The sequence below is a fragment of the Alternaria viburni genome, assembly GCF_023758015.1.
Source record: "Alternaria viburni strain BMP 2772 chromosome Unknown scaffold_20, whole genome shotgun sequence".
NCBI lineage: Eukaryota > Fungi > Ascomycota > Dothideomycetes > Pleosporales > Pleosporaceae > Alternaria > Alternaria viburni.
Genome location: NW_026055789.1, coordinates 236,523 through 254,809, shown reverse-complemented (window position 1 = coordinate 254,809; position 18,287 = coordinate 236,523). Strand labels below are relative to the sequence as shown.

General features: G+C 53.7%; 6 protein-coding genes across 6 annotated transcripts; 4 read left to right on the top strand and 2 right to left on the bottom strand.

Moving 5' to 3' along the window:
• Positions 1-2,115: 2,115 nt before the first annotated feature.
• J4E79_008434 (uncharacterized protein) lies at positions 2,116-2,925 on the bottom strand (the record flags this gene model as incomplete). The annotated part of the gene is given in 2 exon segments (XM_049357291.1): positions 2,116-2,872; positions 2,891-2,925. 2 exon segments carry the CDS (start codon positions 2,923-2,925, stop codon positions 2,116-2,118), a joined length of 792 nt encoding a protein of 263 aa, XP_049208189.1.
• A 1,667-nt stretch (positions 2,926-4,592) lies between these two features.
• On the top strand, positions 4,593-6,380 carry J4E79_008433 (uncharacterized protein; the record flags this gene model as incomplete). Its single annotated transcript, XM_049357290.1, has 6 exons — positions 4,593-4,682; positions 4,729-4,800; positions 4,852-4,938; positions 4,992-5,123; positions 5,173-6,024; positions 6,072-6,380. 6 exons carry the CDS (start codon positions 4,593-4,595, stop codon positions 6,378-6,380), a joined length of 1,542 nt encoding a protein of 513 aa, XP_049208188.1.
• A 463-nt stretch (positions 6,381-6,843) lies between these two features.
• On the top strand, positions 6,844-8,229 carry J4E79_008432 (uncharacterized protein; the record flags this gene model as incomplete). Its single annotated transcript, XM_049357289.1, has 1 exon — positions 6,844-8,229. One exon carries the CDS (start codon positions 6,844-6,846, stop codon positions 8,227-8,229), a length of 1,386 nt encoding a protein of 461 aa, XP_049208187.1.
• A 947-nt stretch (positions 8,230-9,176) lies between these two features.
• On the bottom strand, positions 9,177-10,187 carry J4E79_008431 (uncharacterized protein; the record flags this gene model as incomplete). The annotated part of the gene is made up of 2 exons (XM_049357288.1): positions 9,177-9,985; positions 10,040-10,187. 2 exons carry the CDS (start codon positions 10,185-10,187, stop codon positions 9,177-9,179), a joined length of 957 nt encoding a protein of 318 aa, XP_049208186.1.
• A 2,093-nt stretch (positions 10,188-12,280) lies between these two features.
• Positions 12,281-15,298, top strand: J4E79_008430 (uncharacterized protein; the record flags this gene model as incomplete). Its single annotated transcript, XM_049357287.1, has 2 exons — positions 12,281-12,542; positions 12,630-15,298. The coding sequence occupies 2 exons, from the start codon at positions 12,281-12,283 to the stop codon at positions 15,296-15,298; spliced, it is 2,931 nt and encodes a 976-aa protein (XP_049208185.1).
• A 1,011-nt stretch (positions 15,299-16,309) lies between these two features.
• SPE1 (Ornithine decarboxylase) lies at positions 16,310-17,697 on the top strand (the record flags this gene model as incomplete). The annotated part of the gene is made up of 2 exons (XM_049357286.1): positions 16,310-16,586; positions 16,637-17,697. 2 exons carry the CDS (start codon positions 16,310-16,312, stop codon positions 17,695-17,697), a joined length of 1,338 nt encoding a protein of 445 aa, XP_049208184.1.
• Positions 17,698-18,287: the final 590 nt, after the last annotated feature.

Sequence of the window (18,287 nt, the reverse complement as noted above, 5' to 3'; positions counted from 1 at the left end):
TACTGCATACATCTAAAGACTTGGAACGCTGAGCGGGGCCGCAAGGTCAGGGAACATTTGGTTATTCTTTGGTTTGAACATGGTAATGTCTTGGTCATTTTGCTCGAGCGTGGAGGTCTTGCAACAATCACTCCTTGAATTTGGGTGGTATTTTTTGCTTTGACTAAAAGCTGTCCTTATGTTGAGATGAAGTGAGATGGATGCAAATGTGGGGCGGGAAGGTGAAGGAACATCTAGGTACTATCCATGAACACGAATGAACGTCATACTACAAACTCTTCCTCCATCCACCCATCGCCGTGCTTCCACGTATAGATACCACTTCATCACCGCCCTCCGAAACATCCATGCTCGTCACTTTCTTTAAAACACTCGGTCTCCGACGTTGTTCTCGTGGGGTCGCCCCGGCGGTGTGCGTTGTTCTCTCCCGGCCGACAGCAGCCCCATCACGAAACCACGTCGGCCCCCGAATACGTCAACCACAAATATAGTCAACGTATCCACATAATACCGCTAATTAAGATCCATTACTTCTTGTTCTTATTCCAAATTCTTTCCGTTGCTAAAATCAATCTTTAAGGCCCTAAAACACACATGCCACCTGGTCCGCTCGCTTGGTTTCGCGCATGAACCTCCATCACTCGCATGTGAAACGTCACCCGATATGTGACATGCTAAGCGATAATGTGCGATACGTTCAGCTCAATCGTTCGTTGACAAAGCATGTTGTCAAATGCCTTGGACGGTTAGGTTACCGCGGGGCTGGATCGGGCTGGGAGGTGACAAATGTTTGATATTGCGATACTCATCAAATGACACATTAAAGTTTTGTGTGTGGAGTTTTGGCAATATGACGGTCCGGCGACAAGGCATTCATTGGAGTCTTGGATCTATTTGTGTGACTTCGGTGAAACGGGATGATATTTATTGGAAACGAATATGCGAAATATCGACTTGTTGAAATGTGTCCGACACCGGGGGGAATCGGAGCTGGAGCGATACACTACTTCAACCTCATCTCTACTTCCATCGCTCCTCCGAGGTTTCATTACTCTCAGCTCAGCTCGTAGGCAAAACAGACGTTCAATCCGCGTCGCACAACCTCCGACTCGCTCCCTCGCCGAGAAGTTTGATAGCACAATCCCCATCTTCTCCACCACCATCACACAAGTCCATCTCCACGACCAAGGAGCTCAATCTCAGAGCCTCCCTCTCGGTGCTCCTAGGTGAGCACAAACATGTGAATGACATCGGCTACCTGCATAGGGGCACTTTTTTCCAACTAGATGATGCACGTTACAAGGCAAGGTCGCACTGACAGCTGTCAAAATCTCTGGTGCGTCGTGACATGAGCGCGAAGTCATGGTAGTGTCGGTAGTGATGGACCATGGGCGCGGAGATTGTTGCTGTGACGGTGGTAGCTTGAGCGGCTATTTCGAGGGGAGCACGTGTGATGAGTTGGACGAGGCGATGTTGTACGAACATGCGTATGGAGTCGGAGTTCGACTACGTGACCATTGCTTGAAGCTTGGTATGGAAGACCAGATGCATAGTTTGGGGCAGTGTATATGAGCTGATAACGGACGATCAAAGCCACACCGATGTTGTTCAATAAGTGTAACATGAAAGCTTGGACAGAGGAGGGATGATCATACCAGCAAAATCGCAATGTAGTGCAAGCATGGACAAGAATATATTACTAGATACCAAGAAGGAAATCGAGCAAGCTCGTACAGTTTGACTATTACATACATATATAAGAAAAAGAATTAACCAGACGTCTGCCACCATGTATGTACAAACTCTCCATGCCACGAACGTGGTCCAAGAGGTGGGAGACCGGTCAAGCTCTGTCCGTGTACTGATGAGGTACCAGTACATGTCTCATGACTGAGACAGTGTTGTGTAGAGCTATCGGTATAATAACACAAGACTCGTCGCGTGGTTGTCCATGGTCATACTGCAAGTGTAGCTGGCGTGTGTATGACTTGCGAATGATCGAGTGTGCGTCGAGTGTTCTGAATCGAAGGTAGGAGATGGTGCAATCGAGCAGCTGATATGGCGGTTGTCGTAGTGCGATGTAAGAGTCGAAGAATCTTCTCATCGTGAAGAGGTTTACTCCTCATCGTCTTCGGCCGCGCCAACTTTGGTGTCCCAAAGGGGCCCACCCTGTGGGTTAGGAGCGGGAGCAGCTTCAGCGTTGCGCCCCCAAACTGGCCTTCTCCCTGCGTCAGGAGCGGGAGCAGCTTCAGCGTCGCGCCCCCAAACTGGCTTTCTCCCTGCGTCAGGAGCGGGAGCAGCTTCAGCATCGCGTCCCCAAACGGGCTTTGTTCCGGGCTTCACCCACTTCCCAGCTTCAGGAGCGCGTCCCCAGACGGGCTTATGCTTCTGTGGGTTAGGAGCGGGAGCAGCTTCAGCGTTGCGTCCCCAAACGGGCTTCGTTCCGGGATACACCCACTTCGGTGGGCCAGGAGCGGGTGCTGCTTCAGCGTTGCGACCCCAAACGGGCTTCGTTCCGGGATACACCCACTTCGGTGGGCCAGGAGCGGGAGCAGCTTCAGCATCGCGTCCCCAAACGGGCTTCGTTCCGGGCTTCACCCACTTCCCAGCTTCGGGAGCGCGTCCCCAGACGGGCTTATGCTTCTGTGGGCTAGGAGCGGGTGCTGCTTCAGCGTTGCGTCCCCAAACGGGCTTTCTCGTGTTCTCAGCAGCGGGTGGAGCGACGGGAGCGGCTTCAGCAGCGCGATCCCACACGGGCCCTGGGCGGTGCCTCCAGGCGTCAGCATCAGCATCAGCATCACGCCCCCAAACGGGCTTTCTCGTGTTCTCAGCAGCGGGTGGAGCGACGGGGGCAGGAACTGGCAAGGCTGCACTGTAAACAGTAACCGACAGGATGGCGGAGGCGATGAAGGCGGAGATCTTCATGATGTCGAACTTGGATGGATCGTGTGGTAATGGATCGTGAAGGTTGGAGAGGATCGACTGTTGATCAGATAGTTGATGCTGATCCTTGAAGGTGCAGACGATGTCGAAAGATATTGGTGCGTGCTGGGGAGAGTACTTAAGTTCGAGAGGGAGATGTAATCACACGAGAGAACCTAACGGAGGCGTTCTTTTTTTCTATTGACCCCTCAGAACATGAATAGGCCACCTTGTTGCTCAATAGACCTTCAGGTCGGCCAAGTCCGATAAGTGAAGGCAAGCCCTCAAAGGGATCACTCTGAATGGAGGTCGGTTAAGCCCCAAAGCAAGGTTATCCAGAGCAAAGAGGTCTTCCAGGCCTTCGCGGGCGCTATGGATTACGGATAACTTGGTCCGAGAAGATTCAAAGCTCGCGGGGAGACGGCGAGCATACGCTTTGCGACAAGTGCAACAAGGGATTACTACGATGTTGAAAGCGAGCGAGTTCCGGTGTTGTGATTACCTCTTTTGGGTCTGAATAGCTTCAATAGAAAAAAGAGGCTTGGCACGGCTCGCGTGCACTCGATATCAGTACAATGACGCGCCACATTATGAAAGATTGATTTTACTGGATCAAAGAACGCCTTCTGGAAGGTTCGCGAGTAAACGACTCAGGATTGAGGTATCGGCGTTGAGGAGGCGGCTCAAAGGTGGAGTAGCTTTCATGGAGGTGTGATCGAGCAATATTACGCACATTAGCGCATGTCGAGACTGAAATCATCTTTGAGATCGAGAGAAAGAGACTTCAGGTCCACCAATGATTTTGAATCGATCGCAACCTGCGATCTGTAGGACAATGGGCTCGCCCGGTTGACGTAGGAGGACCATGATGCAAGTGACTCTGCGAGGGCTTCCGAAAGAGCCGTTGTCCTGGGACAGCAGCGATTCGACCAGCCGTAAACGGTAGATACGCTGAGAGGCGGAGAATATAGCATTGTCGGCAAGACAATAACGCAAGTGTTGCTCGCATGCAGGGTGCGCTTGCGGGCGTCTGACGGCATATTTCGATGGAAAAGAAACACCTGCATGAATGCTCCTTGCAGTGCACCATGTGCCACGTGGGAAGGAGACCCCTAGTCTGAATCCTTTGAATCGCGAACGGTTCCTGTTGGGCTTGTGAGTCTATTGGCAACGCAAGACTGATGGGATTACTGTCAGGGGAATCGTCAGCCAGGCTCGATGCGCCCTCTGGATTCGAACGTTTTCACTCCATGTGCTCTTTCAAAGTCGCCGGTTTCAGCTGGTGATATGAATGTGAAGGACTCGAGCGACAGGAACGCGTCGTGGTGTGTGTTGGGTTGTCTGAGCAGCCGCCTGGTCGATAAGGAGCTGATTAAGCTAGCGTCGCACGTGGCACCGCGCCAAAAGTTGCCGCGGGAAATCGTCGCGAATCACTGTGAGACGCCCATGAAAGTATGCATGCAAGAATAGCCAGGTCCACGGCGCCTGCGTTCAGAGCGGTGCTTTCGAGCTTGTCGAGGCGGCCGTCAGCATGGATTTGCTCGTCCTTGCAGGCTGGTAGCGGACGAAGCCGCCGGCACATTACCACCCAAACGTCGGAGAAGCCCTACTACATCACCACGCCAATATTCTATGTCAATGCTGCCCCGCATGTCGGCCACCTGTATACCATGGTCCTCACGGACGTGATAAAGCGGTGGCATGAACTCAAAGGAGAAAAGGCGTTGCTATGCACCGGAACAGATGAACATGGCCTAAAGGTGGTTTACCTGGCAATGTGATAGTATTGCACTAAATCTGTAACAGGTTCAGAGAGCAGCTGCAAAAGCTGGCATTGACCCGAAACTGTTCTGCGATAAGGGTGCCGAGATCTTCAGAGTACGCATGCACGCATAACGAGCCCCCGCCATCGTTACTTACCTGTACGAGGAACTTGCAGCCAAAGCCGAGATCACGAACGATCACTTCGTACGGACGACGGATAGAGAACATAAGGAAGCTGTCGAGTATGCATGGGTACGAGAACTTGAGTTCAGACGGTGGAAAGCCATGTAGCTGATGGCGGACAGTTCCTGCTACAAGAGAAGGGCCTCATATACGAGCAGAAGCATGAGGGATGGTATTCAGTCACCGACGAATGCTTCTACCCACAGTCTGCCGTACAGCCATATCTTGACCCACCTACAGGGAGGAAGATGATGGTAAGATTTTGCTGGGGCGCCACTGTCATTCGATCTGACCAGGCTACAGACATCGATTGAGACTGGTAGTGAAGTAGAGTGGTCTTCAGAAGTCAACTATCACTTCCGGCTCTCGGCATTCCAGGATAAGTTGCTCGAGTTTTTCAAGAACAACCCCGAGTGGATAACCCCGGAGCACCGTATGAAGGAGGTTGTGCAAGCGGTCGAATCAGGATTGGAGGACCTGTCTGTGTCTCGACCGTATGAACGACTAACGTGGGGCATTCGAGTTCCCGGAGACGACTCGCAGACCATCTACGTATGGCTCGACGCGCTTATGAACTATGCGACCAAGGCCGGATACCCATGGACACCGGGCCGCGAACAGGCAGGAGGCTGGCCCGCGGACTGTCATGTCATTGGCAAGGACATTGTGCGATTTCACTGCATTTACTGGCCTGCCTTCCTCATGGCTCTTGGACTTCCACTGCCCAAGAAGATTCTGACACACGCTCACTGGACTCTTGGAGGGTCCAAAATGTCCAAATCTACTGGCAGGGTCGTCGATCCTTTCCACGCCCTTGATCGGTTCGGTCCGGATGTTATGCGCTTTTACATGGCTCGCGAGGGTGGTATACAAGACGATGCGAGCTATGACAATTTCCGCATCATTGGTTTGTACAACAAGTTCCTGAACCAGCAACTCGGCAACCTGGCTTCTCGTGTTACACGAGGCAAGAAATGGAGCGTCCGTGGCGCAGTTGAGCGTGTTGGTGGGTGGCCAGCGGAGGAGTGGGCGGAAGGACCAGGTTCCAAGTTCCGGAATAATTCTCTTGCTACCATCGCCTCGCAAGTAGATGCATCTTTTGATGCCTACGATCCGCGTAAAGCCGTGTCTCAAATCGCAGAGTTTGTCCGAGGGGTAAGTCTAGACACCCTTCTTTCTGCCATCCTACTAACTCGACCAAGTCGAACGCTTTCTTCCAGATGTCGCAACCATGGGACAAGGTCTTGACCTTCGGCCCAGGAGAGCCTGGCGAGGATGTCGACAAGATCATTTATCTTGCTGCTGAAGCACTTCGAATCACCGGTATCCTATTACAGCCATACATGCCGAACAAAGCACGCATGCTACTTGATCAGCTAGGCGTACAGCAAGATCGAAGAACCTTTGAATACTGCAAGCCTGGCGCTGATCTAGACTACGGCACTCCATTGGTAGAGCTGGGTGCAGCGCACAAGGGTGTGTTGTTTCCCCCACTGCCGAGCGAGGGATGAGAGTCAGGTGTGGTGTACTATATGTGTTTGTAGTTGCGAAGCATGGGGAATGAAATAACTCCAGAAGTGAATACAGGTACACTCTCTGAAACTATGGAGCACGTCTTTGCGTCAATGCTTTAGTCGTTCAGGTCTAATCGCTCAAGGGTGCTGTCGCAACGGATTTTCTTAAAAGTACATTTCAACCCTCAAACATTGCTTGACAGGTGAGTTTGGTCAGGAGCTGATCCCGTGTGGCTGGTGCCTAATGCCAAGACTACATCATCGGCGGTCGTCGCGCGAACTTTAGATTTCTGAGTGAACATTCCCTACGACAGCACAATCACGAACACCACAACACCTCCACACCTTTCGCCCCTGCAGCTGCATCGGAGCCTCCCAAAATCTTCACATCTTTCTTTAGCGGTTGCGAAAGCACAACACAAAGCAGCGCGCACGCGCCTCCACGCAGGATCAATTCACCATGGCCGCCCCCAAGCCGGGCGGCTTCAAGATGTCGCTCGGGGCACTGAAGACGAAGCCAGGGCTGAAATCTTCCCCCGCACAGAAAGACACCAAAAAGACAAAGCTTTTGCTCGGTGACGACGAACCAGACGATTCGAATACGCAACAAGAGATCACGGGATGGGACGCAGCAGAGGGCGGCGCGGTCGATGCCAACGGGAAAAAAGAGAAGGAGGGACCGCGCATCATTCCAGCTTTACCCAACCGCGATTGGCGAGCAGAGGCACGGCGGAAACAACTTGCGAAAGCACCCCATCAGCAAGCGCAAAATGTCACGGTCGATGAGAGCAAGATGGAGGAGCCGAAGGTGCAATATGGCCTTACGATCATCAAGAAAGACGAAGCGCAAGAAAATGGAGCTGCGGAAGCCGAAGCCGCGGAGCCGATGGAGGTGGAGCAAGACAATCTCACGGAAGAGCAGCGGCTCGAGAAGAAGGCACTCGATGCGCTGATCAGCGGCAAATCCACGGACAATGATCTCGTGATTCCTGTACAATCAGAAGAGGACGCACTCTTAAACGATCTCAACAATGCGCCCGACGCGCCCACCCTCGAAGCATACGAAGCTACCCCGATTGAAGGCTTCGGCGCGGCGCTCCTACGTGGTATGGGTTGGAAGGACGGCGATGCAATAGGCAAGAACGGTCCTGCTGCGAAACCGAAAGAAGTCAAACGGCGACCAGCGCTGCTTGGCATAGGCGCAAAAGAAGACGCTGCAATAGGCGTTGAGCTAGGGGAATGGGATGGTGGCAAAGGCAAAGGGAAGAAGGTCGCGCAGAGCTACAACCCCGTTACGCTGCGGAACAAGGTTACCGGTGAGATGATCACAGAAGAGGAGCTAAAGGCCAAACTAGAGGCTCAGAGCTTGCTCCCAGACGAGAAGCCGTCAAGAAGCAAGAGCAAATACGACGACGACAGCGAAGACGACGAGCGAAGGCGCGAGAAGCGGAAAGAAAAGCGAGATGACCGCGACCGCGACCGCCGACGCGACGACGACTATGACAGCGAACGGAGGAAAGACAAAGACCGCCGAAGAGACAAGGACGACTACTACGACAGCGACCGCCGCCGAGACAAGCGGAGAGAGCGAACCCGAGACGACGACTATGATAGCGAGCGCAGGCGCGAGAAGCGGAGAGAACGTAGCCGCAGCCCCGACGACCGAAAAGAAAAGCGCCGCGATCGGTACCGTAGCAGGAGTCGAGACTCGAAGCGCAAAAGTGATAGAAGGGATCGCAGTCGCAGTCGTGACTCTGATGATCGTAGGAAACGGAGGAGAGATCGGGAGTATGAGGATGAGGAGAGGTATGAGAAGAGGCGTAGGGACGACAAGTACTATAAGTAGTGTTTAGATGGGTTGGGCATAACGGAATCAGACAGTATGAAGCTGCATGTATCTGGCGTATCGATTGGCATCTCACGGGCATAGCATAGGCATGAATGGGCATCTTCATGATGAAAGTATTTAATTCATGGTTTCACTACACTGCGCTATATAGCTGGACTCCGACCAAGAGTTTCGGTAGATACCTACATAATTCATACGACCGTACAAATCGAATGTTTCTCAAAACTCGTTGACAGCACATCGACTTGTACCTATCTATTCATATCGGGCAGAAGCTACGAACGCGGAACACTACATTATTTAAACACGAACTAATTATAGGTTTAAAGTATCTCTCCGGTTGACCTTTGGCACGAACAAATCTATATACTTGATATTCTACACACCGTTAAGTGAGAAAATCAAAGTAAGCTTGCGCGAATATCCAATGGGCGAGTTTCTGTCTTGTTGTGATTTCCGGATCAAAACCTTGAAGTCTGTAAAGTTGCTGTGATCAGTAAGATACTTCCACTCGCCTCCAAGTTGAATCGCCAGTTCACCTTTGGCGTCAAGTAAGGTACATTCACTTGTTGCTTCGTTGAACAACGCGATTGAGTAACATAGTATTTAATGGCAATGCAGGTGTATGCCCAAAGTCTAATATCTTGTGTTGTGAATGATTTGAGTGGTTCATGGTCTGTTAAATCTCAGGGCTCACTATATACACTTTGGTGCATAGTAGAAACAATCGTTGTGACATCATCTCATTCCATTATATACCATATTAAATATCATTTACTAGTACATCGAAACCCCCATCAATACAACTCTCGTGCGTGCTTCATTCTTAAATCGTAACTATGCGGTGGACTCAAACAATCAAAACGCCAGTGGTATATGTGAATGCCAAAAGCTCAAAACAAGACAAATTGAATATGTACAAATACGGGGTATACATAGAGGAATTAGAAGTTGCGCGATGGCAGTGGGGACGGGTCCTGCGCGGGCATAGGGTAGCCGTTTCCGGTGTGTGATACATAGCCGTTGGCCTGGCCATTGGTAAGAGAGTTGCCGTTGGTGTATCCGTTGGCGTAACCATTAGTTTGGGGTACGGCCATTTGCGAGTTGCCACGATAGTATTGCTGGCTGTCCGCAGCGCCATCGCCCATGTGGTGGTGGGGGTGGGTTCGTCCGGTCTCGCCGCTCTCCTCAAAGACTTGCATCTCGGTCTGCTTGGACTGGTGGTTCTTGGTGCGCGTGGCAGGTAGGAAGTCGATAAAGAAGCTGAAGACGTAGAAGCAGTAGATGAAGGATACACACCATTCCAGGACAGCAGCCACGTTATAGATGTGCTGCTTGGAGCATACCGCAAAGGCGATGGCGAGGCACACTTCGGTGATGATGAAGAAGAGTTTGATCCAGAAGGAGATTCGGAGGATGGAGTGCTCGCGGTAGTGTATGCCTAGGCGCTGGTACTCCCAGCAAATGAAGATTGCTGAGACGATGTAACCGATGATGAAGACACCAAGAAAGATGTTATGCAATCTGTTGTGGTTCTTGCAATCGAAGATAGTGAGGAGGATCAGACCTGCGGCACCGATTATGGCGGCGACGGTTGCGCAACCCGAGTAGATCTTCTGCCAGTGAGACGTGTTTGGCGCAAGTTTGTTGGTGTGTCGCAGCCAGCGCTCGAAAATGAAGGCGAGATCGAAGGTTACGACAGTAACGGCGGACATGGCAATGAACATGGCTTTGAGGTAATCCGCACCAATGTCTGGATGGCGTTAGCATTGTATGAATCGTAGAGTGCCCATTCTGCATAACTCACCAGAAATGTAAGGGATGTTTTGCCCGTCGCTCATCGTCACATAATGCGGTTTGCCGGTGGCAGCCCAGTACACCAGCATGGTGATGAGCATAGCAGTCCATACTACTGCGGAGAAGATGGGGACGACCCAATACGAGAGCCCCAACATGCTGGCTGATGTCCCTCGACGGTCTTTTGAGATTTGCGGGTAGAGCGGCGATGAGTCCTGTTGCGACTCCAAGGGGTATCCAACGCGCCTGCGACGGGAGTGTGCGGATAGGGTAAGACGGCACGCGACCAGAAGGTGAAGTGAGGGGAGTGAAGCAGGAAAGACACGAGGACGCGATCAGCAGCAGGGAGCAGGCCTAAGAAGATGAGAGGGGACCAAAAGCAGATATGATGGCAGGACAGTCTGCGGCGCAATGAAAGTCTCATACAAGCGGTGTTGTTGCTAGGACGCGACTATGATGTCACGGCTCCACGACTAAGCCGGCTTGCGTAAGATCCCGCCGCCTCCGCTTCGATCGCAGTGCTGGTGACGTCCAGCAAGGCGCAGACTCTTCGATTGCGCGGAGTGAAGATCGTGAATGCTTCCCAACACCTGCGGACGAAATCTCACGTCAACCTTGGAAGGCTTACTGATGATGATGCGGCGACGAGCCTCTGCGGGTGTGGCTGCTGCAGAGTCGCGATAGGACTAACGCCATGTTTGTGCGGCTGGCGCATCGAATCTGCCTCAACAACCTTGCCATCGAGATTCAGGCGTCGCAGAGCTCGATTTCGCTCAAACGCAACACAGAGTTTCAGCGTCAGCACTACGATGACACGTCCGAGGACCAGGCTGTTGTCGCAGCGAAAGACCCAACATTGTGAGGTCCATGTGACTTACGATGCTCGGCAGTATTGCGCGGCCTGATATGGCTGTCTCTCCGTCGTGAGGTGGAGCGCGTTGCTAGTGGTGCGCGACATCCAGGCCTTCAGTGCTCCGGCCTTGATAGTTTTACAAAACTACTCCCGAACTCCAGTGTGGCCTGTTGCTGGTGCAAGTGCATAGCAGCCTGCGATATGGTTTCGAGACCAGTCGATGCATTCGGGCTTTTATCCAGAACCCGGGGTAGGTGCGCGCAATTGTGTCGCGTATGTCGCGCGTCGGACCTGCCACCTGATCAGCCTACTTACTGCAGTCCTTTATTCCTGGAAGATTGCTGCCAGTCATTTCTTGGACGGTCGCAGGAGTAGCGGTGACTATGTGTCCTGAGAATACGTGGCGGGGATGATAACGCGCGTAGCCAGAACCCTAGGACAATCACGACGCGACATGGAAACAAAGACGGACTGCTGATCGGAGATAATCCACAGTCTACTCAAGCTGGGATCGTCAGGTTCAAGTATCCGCTACAAGAGTTGAGAGAAAAAGGAAAGCGAGGAGTACCGCGCGAACTGTTCATGCATGCTGAATGCATGGACCAAGGCGAAGACCAGGGAACTACGGCAAAAGACATCTGGGATGGCGACACGGCCAGCCACTGTGCTTGCTAGGAGCACCGCCACGCTTTATGTTGCGAGACGCGTATGTCGGCACGGCCACAACAAACCAGCTCGCCTAGCTTTTCCTGGTGTGGATCTTTCACAGCCATGGCACGACTTGTGCATGTGGAATTTGCACTTTGCCATGGTTTGAGGCTTGCAGAGGTCCGATCAGCCGTTAGTTCACCGATACGGCAAAAAGCATCTGGGATCCAGCCTTCGCGTTGCGCATGCATCACGACCCCCCGCCTTGATTGGTTCCGGCGCTCGTGCGTGCAGCAATCTTGATTGGCAGATTGCTCCCATCCTCGATGCAGCCTGCATTGTCCGGTTTCATATCGACCTTCTTCCAAGTTTGTTGTCACGTAGACCAGCTCAATCTTTGCCTGCGACGTGCACCGCTCGTAGTTCCATGTCTGGCGTCCTTGACACTTGTAGCCGGTAACGCTAGACGCCCGTTCTCGCGGGGACATATTACTTATTGTTCCTCAATATCCCTCCACTTGGTCCGCCAGTTCTAGTGTACCGCCGGACTATGCTTTCATGTTCGCATACCAACCTCCGTACTGATAACGCTGCAGCTCCGAGGACACTATAAGGGTACGCAGTCAACCTCCCATCCTGCCTGGCATTCACGAACTGCAATTAACTCTCTCTTTAGCTACTGCAATTCCAATGCATCATTGCCAATAGTCTTGAGCGCCGTCGCTCTCCAACCCCACTACCACCTTCAACATGGGTAACCAACCCAGTACCGAGAACCACAACAAACTGTCCAAACCGAAGACCAACACGAACTCCGCGAGCGCGACGGGGAAGCTCGACTCCCCGCAACCCACATCATCGAGATCGGCAGACCTCACCCCCGAAGGACGCCAACAAATCAAAGATGCACTGCTCTCACCTATTGCCAGCGAGTTCGATCCCACCACATGGACACACGAGGATGATGGGTTAGGGGAGGTCACAAAGACGCGTGGTCGCGCATCGACAGTTGGTTCGAGATCAAACTCGCGAACAAACTCAAGAGCGAATTCCCGAACCAATTCTTTGTCGTGTTTCCGGAGCAAGCACAGCTCGGCAGCCCAGCTTGCTGGCCTAGCTGACTCCAAGCTGTCTTTGGCTTCTGTCTCGCACGTGGATGTTGCTGAAGCAATTCGGCTTCTACAACAAGTCAAGAAGAATGGCACACCAGAAGATCTTGCGGCGCTGCAAGAAGTCCTTGAATCACCTGAGGAGCCTCCCCAGCCGGTAGCTGAGGCGCCTCCTAGCCGAAGAACTTCGCTAGTTGATCGATCTTCTTCTTCGCTCACACGCCGTCAGTCCCTGGTCCAGACACCTGGTGTAGGCACACGGCACTCTCCCATCGAGGGACGTCGCAGGACATGGAATTCATGGAAAGCGCCGAAGCTCAGCCCTGAGGAAGAGGCAAAGTGGCAGCAAAAGTCAAAGGCGAAGGCGCATTTGAGCCCTCAAGCAGCTCTTCGCTTGTCTGATGAACCTCGCGATAACGACACAACGCGAGCCCACACCCCATCGGACCTGGATTATGCGCATCTAGGGAACCTACAGCCAGGAACTCTCGTTGTCACGAACGGTGCGGCATCGCCTGTTCCCAGTTCAGAGACTTTAGAGTTGCGCAAGACTGAAGAGGAGGACTATTTCGAAGCAACAGAGTATGCCTCCAGTCCGTTGACGATGAAGTCAACACGCCAGAGAGCTCACACAAGGAGCAAGTCAGCCGCTGTTCCAGCGACTTCTTCATTGTATGAGCTGGAAGCCAACGAAGTAGCCACACCGTACGAATTGGAGACCCCGGTCGTTATGATGGCGTACACGTCTGAGCCGCAACACAACACAGAAGCTGAATCCCCGAAGTTTCTGCGGCTCACGCCCCAGGGCAAGAAAGGCGCAGCGCAGTTCGCCCAGAGCTACCAGGACGATATCCCGTTAAGCCCGTTTCTTGTGTCCGAAGAGACGACTGAGTCCAAAGAGCGGGAGCCTTCTCCTACCTTACCAGAGCCCAAGCCTCAGCCTGAAATCGAGATCTCAGCACCTTCGTCCCCATCGATCGCGCCCACCTCCAACCAGCCAAAGAGCAAAGCTTCTCAGCGGCCAGCACCACGTACGACCGATTCTGGCTACTCATCCGCTGGCAGTCTACGGATAGTCGGTCAAGAGCCGACGGAAAATGCCACTACCATTCTGTGTCATCGGTGCAACGACTCGCCGCAAATGGTTGAGGTCAGCCATGGACGCGAGACTCGCCGTTCAATTCTTGTGAAACAGAACCGTCAATTCGTGGAGTCGCCGAATTCCACGAGCGATTCGGATGGCTCAGCCGAGAGTGGCAGATCCAAGCAATCACTGTCAGTCAATGTGCAGAAGGCGCGATACCTGCCAGCGCTGAACAGTCCCGTCCCGTCTACTAGCTCTTCTACAAGATCATCGACGTCTGAGTGTGTACATTCGCCAATAACATCCCGATCCATCGGTTCAAGGGCGTCGTTTGACAGTGCTTCGTCGAAACAGCAGAAGCGATTTCACAAGAAGCGGCCGTCCCAGGCTGAGCATCCTGTTGTTCAGTCATGCCAGCCAATCCCAGAGGGAACGATTCCTGAGGTCCCAACCAGGGTGCGAGCCAAGTTTGAGCGACGCGTGTCAAGCTCTCCGGGAATTGATTGCTTGACGCACACTTACCCGACAAAAGAGCACGTTTCTGCGGACGATTCCACTATGGAGGCTTCTGCTCCGGACCAGACTGAGTTCAAGCCACTCGCTGAATTGGAGCCTGAGCGTGCACCCACACCCCCTGCTCACGGTCGTCGCAGAAGCTTGTCCTTCTTCCGAAGGAAGTCTGCACCTGCACAGAGTCAGACCGAGCAAGAGCCTGAGCAGGCCGCACTTGATGTGGTTCATCTTGGTACCATCACCTCGTCCCTCGGCACCTCTCCGTACGACATCGCCATGTCCGACACCCCTAGACAGCGTGTTGTTTCTCCAACCCACCCACATCAACTAGGCGTTTCTTTGCCTCGGTCGAAGTCGATGGTGACCATGGACAGCAAATCTGCTGCAGAGTTTGCACGCCTACACAGCAGGGACCTATCCGTTAATCGACGGGACATGCCCGCTCAACAGCGCCGGAAAAGCCTTCACAACCTGAAGAAAGCAACTGGTGAGGCTACGGCGTCGAAACTTCGCCCACAGAGCATCGACGTCCCACCTGTGCCATCCATCAACACGGCCAGGCTTACCGTCCCACAGACTGGGAAGCCTCAAGGACCCAGGGCTGCTCCCAGCCCCAGGCCTCGCAGTCCGAGAGGGTCTCCTCCGGTGATCAGATATGGCGCGCCTCCGCAACAGCCTCCTCAAGGTGTGATCTCGCCAAGGCAGTCCCAGGTCTGGCATCAGCGCCGTAGGACGCTGGGAGACCGCCTGTACTCGGATGTCAACCTGGACCTGTACTCGGATCCAAACGACGCGTCCAACAATGCGAGTCCAGTCGAAAGCCCATGCGAAAGTCCCCTCGAAATGACTCCCCGCAAAGAAGTCAAGGGTTCCAACAACATCTCTAGGTGGGATCGCTTTAGTGGGGGTTTGGACTACAACTACGAACATGGGGCGGGCATCGGAGGCAGCGCCGGCACGCGATCGCACCACAGCAACGCCTCGCTGAAGTCGCTGGCCTTCCAGCACCAGTACGGCGTGGACCTGTCCGACGTACCCATTATGATCCGGTACCAATCGTGATGCAGCGCGCGTGAGAAGGGAGTAGGTTTTGGCTTGCGGGGTTACTATTTACCATAATCAAGTAGCATTCACATGTTGCGCCTTTTGCATTCACACAGCGGCATCTGGGTAGGGAAGGGTATGGCGTTGTTCCTGTTTTGAGTATATACTGCATGAGCCGGCATATAGCGACGACTCCACCCAATCAGAGAATAAATATCACTGCACTCACCGCAACTGCTGTGCCCTGTTGGTAGAAGTACCATGCGCGTTTAATGACCTTGGCACGTTGAGCGCGCGACGGTTGCCCAAAAGCCGCGTCGGGCATACCTGACATGCGCGATTTCGAGCTCCAGCGGTGGCTCAGCCTCGCATGCGTGCCATCGAGCCGATCAGGCACCGTCGGCGTCCATGCACGAGCCCCGGTGATGTCAGAATGAAATGCTAGTGGCTGCAGGTCCTGGACGGCGCAGGGATGTTAAGTAATGTTCGGTCCAAGACTCCAGCACCACAACCGAATGCGCGAAAATTGTCACTCCAGCTCCCCGCCAGCGCCTCCCTTTCTCCTACACCTCACCCGCTCTCCATATTCACCGCCCGCCAGACACCGCGCCCTATAAAGCGTCCGTCTGCGCCTTCACTGCAGCCCACACACCCCTTCCGACAGCCTTTGGTCGCGTCAAAGGCTCCCGTCCCACTACGGCTTCGGCCCTGCTCCTGCTCAACGCCCAAGTTGTCTCTGCGCGCCCAGCACCTCACGTTTTCAACAACATCCCTCCTCCGCGTCTTGTCGCCATCTAAGACCGAACTCGAGCGCCTTTTCTTTTTGTCTCCTACCCAGACACTCGAGCAGCCCGAACTTCAGCTGCCGCATAGGACGCCATCAGCGGTTCTTCCTCTCGCAGAGGAAGCGGCCAGACCTCGCCCAACACCTAGCCTCGGCTTCGCACCCTTCAAGCCACCTTAACGCGGCACCACGACCGGCGAATACCCTAATTAACCAACCCTCTATCCAGACCCATCGTCAAGGGCATGGCACCTTCTGCTATCACGACTACCGAAGAATACCAATTCCCGTTGAAAGACATCCAGTCACTCAACAACTATTCCGCTGGTAGTGTGGACAATCATGGCGCCTGGAAATCCAAGCAGTTGATTGCGCACGCTCTCAAGAGCCGTGTCGAGGCTATTGATCCTGATACCTGCAGCGTCGGCGAGGAGGAAGCCTTCTTCGTCGCCGACCTGGGCGAGGTCTACCGCCAGCATTTGCGCTGGAAGAAGAACCTAGGCCGCGTCAAGCCGCACTATGGTAAGTCACCGCACACCACACCACGCAGACTCGCCACTAACATGCCGCAGCCGTCAAGTGCAACCCTGACCCCCAAGTGCTGCGTCTCATGACCGCACTGGGTCTCGGCTTCGACTGTGCCTCCAAGAACGAGATTGAGACTGTGCTCAAGTTGGGCGTCGACCCGTCTCGCATCATCTACGCGCAGCCCTGCAAGACCAAGTCTTACGTGCGCTACGCCGCTCAGTCTGGCGTCAAGCAGATGACATTCGACAATGCCGACGAGCTCTACAAGACCAAGCAGCTCTTCCCGGATGCCGAGCTGTACCTGCGCATCTTGACTGATGACTCGGCCAGCTTGTGCCGTCTCAGCCAGAAGTTCGGCGCCGCTCTGGACACCACTGCAGAGCTCTTGGAGCTGGCGAAGAAGCTGGAGCTCAACGTCGTTGGAGTCGCGTTCCACGTTGGCTCCGGCGCCTCCGACCCCAAGGCTTTCATCAAGGCTGTGCAGGATGCCCGCTTCGTCTTTGACCAGGCGGCTGCACTTGGCTTCAACATGCACACCCTTGACGTCGGCGGCGGCTTTACGGGCGATGCTACCTTCGAGCCCATGGCCGCAGTGCTGTCTACTGCCTTGGACGAGTACTTCCCGCCCCACATCCGCGTCATTGGGGAACCGGGACGCTACTATGTCTCCACAGCGTTCACCATTGCGTGCCATGTCATCGCTCGCCGTACCGTTGCCGATGCTACTCTCGGCACCACGTCGTACATGCTGTACCTCAACGACGGTGTCTACGGCAACTTCTCGAGCATCATCTTCGATCACCAGCACCCCGTGCCGCGTGTACTGAAGAACGGCAACGATATTCTGTACGACGTCCGTCGCTCTGGCTACGACACGCCGTCTCAAGTCGAGTACTCCATCTGGGGTCCGACATGCGATGGTATCGACGTCGTCTCGTCGTCGTGCACCTTCCCCGAGCTACTCGACGTAGGTGACTGGCTCTACTTTGAGGAGATGGGCGCGTACACCAAGTGCTCTGCTACTCGCTTCAACGGCTTTAGCGACAGTCACGATGTCGTCTACGTGTGCAGCGAGTCTGGTGCTGCGGCTCTTATGGATATGTAAATATTCTCGTGGAGCGTTGTGCAGTATAGAAAGATTTTTTGCGTGTAATAGCGAGATGGAAGAAGCGCGTATGGAGGTAATCCCTTGGTTAAAAGTTTGATAGATTTCGTAGTTGTTTCGTATTCTTATCACCTCAAATACAGTACATTATTATAGCTGGAAAGGCATTCATCCCTTGTGTCGGTTTTGTTACTAGGTCTAGTTTCCTCTTCACCTCCACGCTTGACATTTCTTCATATTCGCTTGCACGACTAGCACTAATGACTGGGATGTCTGAAGCCGATTTGCCGCGTTGGTGTTGACAAGCCGAAGCTCGCGGATGCTCACAGAGTTGTCGGCCCGCTGCACTGCGCGGGCCGCCCTGCGTCGAGGATCGTGGTTGTCACCAGCCACAGATGGCTTCAGGGATGGGCGATTTGATTTGCTGGAGGCAGATGGTAGTGTGTGCCACACCAGGTACAGGATGCTGCTCGTATGCGCCGCCAAGTGTGATCAGGAGCGGCCGCAAATTCGGTCGCAGCGCGTAAAGTCGAGCAGTCCAATCACATGTCAGAGGGCCTCCTCAGCCCAGGAGGTCAGTATGGCGAGAC